At 58.0% G+C, this 6,000-nt stretch overlaps 1 protein-coding gene across 1 annotated transcript in view; it reads left to right on the plus strand.

Moving 5' to 3' along the window:
- TPCN1 (two pore segment channel 1) overlaps positions 1-6,000 on the plus strand; it is a 72,854-nt gene that overhangs the window by 63,235 nt on the left and 3,619 nt on the right. The window contains exons 19-24 of the mRNA XM_008067971.2: positions 1,250-1,357; positions 2,349-2,420; positions 2,892-2,981; positions 4,136-4,251; positions 4,989-5,035; positions 5,841-5,909. Coding sequence (XP_008066162.1) covers positions 1,250-1,357; positions 2,349-2,420; positions 2,892-2,981; positions 4,136-4,251; positions 4,989-5,035; positions 5,841-5,909 — 502 coding nt within the window. The remainder of the gene's footprint in view (positions 1-1,249; positions 1,358-2,348; positions 2,421-2,891; positions 2,982-4,135; positions 4,252-4,988; positions 5,036-5,840; positions 5,910-6,000) is intronic.

Genomic DNA, 6,000 nt, shown 5'->3' on the forward strand with positions numbered 1-6,000 from the left:
TCTGGAGATGCAGGGCAAGGTCTGAGGACAGGCCAAGTCCTCTGTCCCCCTGGAGCAGCCCTGCCACGGCTCAGGGACTCCCCAGGTTCAGGCCTTTGTCTGAAGTCTCTCTGGCTACCACGCCAGTCCTCCTGGAAATGGCCTTTTGTTCCCTGGGCTGTTGGCTCTTCCTGAACCATTAGGCTTTTTCCTTTTCCATAAAACCCACAATACCCCAGAAGAGAAGCTTCTACCATCTCCCTTGAAAGCAGTGCCCAGATCCACGTGGCCCTTATCCCTGTTCCAGAGCTCAGGAGGTCACTTGCTTGCCCTGTTGAAGTTAACTGACCTGTGAAATCAGGCTATATTCACGAGGTCCTGGGTCGTGAGAGCAAAACAACCACCAGAGAAGAGTTGGGTCACGCTTCTGAATGGCAAAAATCAGAGCAAGGGCTACTAAGGATTTCTGGCCGCCTGAAATTCTCATATCCATGAACTGTAAATTTAAACCTAAATATTTGGTCATTATTAATAGTTTTCAGGCTTAAAGCATACACAGTCCTTTTATATTCCTGTCTTTGTATTTTATAAGATACTCTGTAATGTTACATTTCTACTTATAGTTTAAGAATTTTATTTCCTGCACAACTTTTTAAAAAGTGTCCTGCTCCTGTTTTAAATCTGTTGAAATCTGCTAAATATCCTTTCCTGTTATTTTATCAGTTATACTGCCTCTTTTTTTTTTATAGCTTCGATTAAATAATTGGATTTATGACCAAAAAAAGAGTTGGGAGGAGCAAAGGGCACATGTACCTTGTGTCTCTGTGGAGTGAGGTCCTTGTGACTTGAGACAGGGTTAGCTCTTCTCCCATCGGGATTGTCACTGGGGTGGTGGTGGGGGGTCACACCTTATTCCCTCAGAGAGTTCCTGGGGCTGGATGAGACCAGATGTCTGAGCTGAAGACAAGGCCTGTTTGCGGGGCTGCAGAGGCCGGGGCTCTTGGTTATGAGACCAGCCCAGGGCCCTTGGAGGGGGTTCCTGGGTATTGAGAGTGCTGAGACCTGACCCTGAGACGTGTGCTGTGGCAGGGCCTGGCCACTTCAGCCTCAGAAACCCCCAGAATGCCGAGAGCTCCTCCTGAGGCTGGTGTTGCTGTGGGCTGTGCTGCAGCTGGTGTCCTGGCTCTCTGGAAGGTGGCCATGCAGGGCTGGGAAGGGAGCAGTTGGGGAAGGCACAGGGCCTCCGGGTGGACCAACCTCCTTCTCGCAGGTTCGACTTCTCTGTCACGGTGTTTGCCTTCCTGGGACTGTTGGCTCTGGCCCTCAACATGGAGCCCTTCTACTTCATAGTGGTCCTGCGTCCCCTCCAGTTGCTGAGGTGACAGAGGGAGCTGGGGCCGGGAGAGAGGGGTAGGGGAGGGCGGGGAGTGACCCGGAACAAGCCAGAAGCCCCCCAAGCTGGTGTCACAGATGTCACGTGTCTGTGGAAGCACCACGGTTCACTGTGCTCACCTGGGGGGTCCTGCGGGCTATGCCGCTTCCTCACTTTCTGACACCAGGCACCTCTCCTGGGTGGGGAGGCCCGGCCCTCTGCTCGTGTGAACTCCACCCAGGAGTTCTGCTAGGCCATAGAAGCCCTTGTGCACAGATACACCAGAGCCAGGCTCTGAGGGTGGGAAGGGCCTTTCCTGGGTCCCTTGTGTTTTGCTGGTTCAGCATTTCTGGGAGAAAAACCCTCACGCAGGTCCCATGACTTCCCAGGGACACTAGGAAGTCCCCGTAGAGACACTGTCTATTCCTCCTGGGGTCCTGGGTGCCTGTGTCTGTGGGGTCTGGGTTCTCCTCTCGCCCCCTGCTGCGGGCCTGCCTCCGTCCCTCATCCCTCACCCTGTCCTCTTCTCCCTGGGGGAGATGGGAAGGTGCGGGGACAGCAGCGACTCCATGGCACGTGGAGGTGCCTGGACTGGGCCCAGTGCCACTCCCTCCTGCTCGCTGCCACCCTTCTTCACTGACGAGTGACGCCCGCCTCCCCTGTGGGCTCTGTCCTCTTCCTGCCCCTCTGAGCCTCTGCTCCATCTGTGACCTGGTGGGTGGTCACTGTTCCCTCTCCAACCGGGTGAGATCTGTGGGCGACAGTGGGGCTCTGCTCCTCATGGACAGGTCCTGTCCAGCCCCCATGTCCTGGACATTCCACCGTCCCTCACCCTATGTGTGAGTCACCCGAGCCATGTGCTGGGCTGGCAGCTCCCGGGGAAATAGACTCAGGAGAGGCCTCTCTGCTTGCTTCACCCACAGGGTGTGGATGTGGCTTGGGGACCCAAGGCCGCACCCTTGCGTCTGTGGGTGACTGGCGTTCTTCCATTGCTCAGGTTGTTTAAGCTGAAAAAGCGTTACCGCAACGTGCTGGACACCATGTTTGAGCTGCTGCCCCGGATGGCCAGGTACTGCCCTGCCTCTCAGCCTGCAGGTCCAGGCATCGTGAGGCCACGCCTCGTGGGGCGGGGAGCTGAGTGGTAGTCAGGGGAAAGGAGTCCCAGAAAGGGCTGGACTCAAGGAGCCTGAAATCTTGACCAGTGGTCTCCCTGGCACCATTTTCTCCACTGACCTGTGTGAAAGAGTAGTTGAGAGGGCAGGGAGCTCTCAACTCACCACCTGTGTCTGCATTCACAGGTAAGGGGTCACCTGTGTCTACCTTCACAGGTAAGGGTTGACTCTGGTGAAGGGGCATCTGTTCATAGAGTCCTGAGCCGAGCCCTGCAGCACGAGGTCCGCTGCCAGCAGGCATCGTCCACTTGGCAGAGCCGGTGGGGGCGAACCCTGCAGTCAGCTCTGTGGGGCTGAGACAGCCGGGGCTATGGGGGAGCCATCCTCCTGCGCGGCCCCGAGTCACCTGTGCTTTCGACCCTTCCCAGCCTGGGCCTCACCCTGCTCATCTTCTACTACTCCTTTGCCATCGCGGGCATGGAGTTCTTCTGTGGAATCCTCTACCCCAACTGCTGCAAGTGAGTAGGAGGTGGGCCCCGCCCCATCCCAGGCAGCCCTGCCCTGCCAGGTAGCCTGCGTCTCCGGGGGGACCAGAGCCAGTTCAGGTGCCCTACGGCCCCAGGGTCCTCAGGGATGCACCTCTCCCAGCACAACTTTGCTTTGCTTGGCTTAGCTGAGTGCAGTGAGCTCTGCGAGGGGTCTGGGCTGGGTTGTTTTGAAGGAAGAGTGTCCTCAAGGGGTCGGGGCTGAGTCATCTCTAAAGGGACAGTGACTGAGCAGTTTTCCCACCCCAGGTAGGATCTAGGAGCCATCAGCCTTTGTGCAGAGGACTGGAGGCTGCCCGGAACCAGTATAGCTGGGCCTGAGGCCTGCGTCCCGTGGCTTCCTCCCATTTCCCTCTGTAAGTTACTGGGAGCTGGTCCAAGACTGGTCCCCTGGGGCAGCCTTTCAGGATAAGACAGACAGACATAGGGCTCAGGGAGAGACAGGAAGCAAGACTTCCCGGGAAAGAGTGGTCCCCTCTCCTCCCTCCTCCTAAGCCGCCCAGTGAAGGCAGTGCACTCTGCCATTTGTTCTCAGTCCACAGTGTTCTCTGCACAGATTGTTTCCCATGGTCTCGATAAAGACACAACTTTCCAGAGGCACTGGCAGCCAGCTGGGTGTCAAGCTGAGCCTGAAACCAGAAACCTCCAGCATGGCGGCTGCCTTAGGACACGTCGGAGCCACCAGGAGCTCCTGTCATGCCGGCTCTGGGCCTTGCCCGCGTCTGGAGCTGTGGCCTGGCAAGGGGCTCTGCCTTCAGCAGGCTCTCTGGTGGCCCAAGCACTAGACTCTTAGAAACACTGGCATGGATCTAGCAGCTGTGAGGGATTGGAAGGAAGGTGGCCAACAAGATCTCCTCAAAACAGGGCGACTTTCAGACACGGGATGCACTCAGCCATGACCGTACTCCGGGCAGGCCCAGGGCAGGCCCGTGCCTCTTTCCCTCCTCAGCCCTCAGCGAGGGACCGCCAGGCGGCAGTGGGGGAGCCCCTCGAGGAGCAAGGAGCACAGCCGAAGTGGACAGGCTGGACAGGAGGCTGGGTTCCCACGGCTTGCTTATGCTCTGTTCTCCGGAGGTGGCCGACCGCCTGGTGACCCTCCCTTCTCCCTCCTCTGTCTTCCTGGCCAGTACGAGTACCGTGGCAGATGCCTACCGCTGGCTCAATCACACCATGGGCAACAAGACTGTCGTGGAGGAAGGCTACTACTATCTCAATAACTTTGACAACATCCTCAACAGCTTCGGTGAGTGGAAGAACCATGAGGGACACCTCCTGGGCACGCTGCCTTGGTCACTGCGGGTCCCTGGGGTGGCGTGGCAAAGCTGTCTGAGCCTCTCCCTCCCGAGCTGCTGGCTTTCTGGAGGCCAGACAAAAGGTGTGGTCTGTCCGGCCTTAGTGAGTGAATCCAGTCCAGACCCCAGGGCCCACTCAGCCACCAGGGCCCACTCTTTTTCCTGATTCTTTTTCAGTAGCAGGGAGCAGAGCTTCATGCCTTGGCTGGGAGGGGTCTGGCCCAGTGCTAGGGCAGCACCCCCTCCTCACAGCGCGGCTTGCGGGGGATCCCAGGCCGCCATGGCGCTGCTCCTCCCTGCTGGGTCCCTGGAGAGGCCTGGCGGGGGAGGAGAGGGTAGTGCTGAAGAAAGTCTCTGCGAAACATAGGCAGGGGCCCTTGTGACATCCCAGACTTGCACCCAGTGAGGCCTGGGTGCTTTTCCCCTAGACCCCACCCCAACCTGGGTCAGTACTCCTGCTGGGCAGAGGGGGTGCCCTCTTGGGGGCAGGCCGCAATGGCGGAAATCCCTGTGGTACAGGCATCAGGGAGGACCATGGCCGATCTCTCCTGGAGCCCGCAGCCCGAGTGGGCTGCGGTGACGCCCTCGTTTTAGTGCACAGCACCCAGGATAGGCAGAGAGGCCACTTGACACTGACGCTGAAGAAGGGACTTGGTGGAGACGCTTCTCTTTCTCCTTCCCTTGGCAGTGACCTTGTTCGAGCTCACGGTTGTCAACAACTGGTACATCATCATGGTGAGAGCTCCCTCAGCTGCTGGGTGTTTTTCCACCACCCTCGGAGACCGCTGCAAGTCTCCCTTCCCTGCTGTGGGGTGACTGCTCTTCTCATGGCCTGCAGGGCTGCGGTCAAGTCACGCTGGGCTGGTGTTCTCAGAGGGTCTGTGGCTGGACCCAGGAGCCCTCCTCCCAGCGTTTGCTGGGCTTGGCCTTCATCCTCATCTCCCTGCCTGTGCCCCAGCATCCATGAGGTGCCACGTAGCTTTTGGGTCTCTGTCTTGTCTCCTACCACTTTTTAGTTAAGAAACAGGCTGAGTGTGGTGACTCACTCCTACAATCCCAGTGCTTTGGGAGGCCAAGGCAGAGAATCACTTGAGCCCAGGAATTTGAGACCACCTGGGCAACAGAGTGAGACCTCCTCTCTATAAAAATTAGCTGGGCACAGTGGCATGTACCTACAGTCCTGTCCCAACCGCTTGGAAGGCTGTGGCAGAAAAATCTCGCGTTCAGGAGAAGAAACTGTGTGACAAGCATTGATGATATTTTTTCCATTCCTTAAACTCTCCCATGTCCCATCCTACTTGGGATAAAGACTGAACGTGCTGGTCCTGAATCCAGCCATCCAGGACTCCCACAGCAGAAATGAATCATTCACACCAGGGCGTGGGGTCCCCTCCTCCGTTTCTTACCAAAGGACCTCGGGGGGGCTCTATGCAGAGCCAGTGATGCCTGGCTCTGGGCTGGGGCCATGGAGCCTCCTGGGCAGATGGGGACCTGGCCCTGCCCAGGCACTGGGTTACTGGCCGCTTCCCTCGGTCTCCAGGAAGGCGTCACCTCCCAGACCTCCCACTGGAGCCGTCTCTACTTCATGACCTTTTACATCGTGACCATGGTAGGTCCCAGGCCGCTCTCGGTCCCTGTCTTCGCCTCGTCAGCTGCCCCTGCTCATTGGGCTGCGCCACGGGGGAAGGGGCCACCTCCCA

This window comes from Carlito syrichta, unplaced genomic scaffold (assembly GCF_000164805.1).
Source record: "Carlito syrichta isolate Samal-C Ts95f unplaced genomic scaffold, Tarsius_syrichta-2.0.1 Scaffold309836, whole genome shotgun sequence".
NCBI classification, from domain to species: domain Eukaryota; kingdom Metazoa; phylum Chordata; class Mammalia; order Primates; family Tarsiidae; genus Carlito; species Carlito syrichta.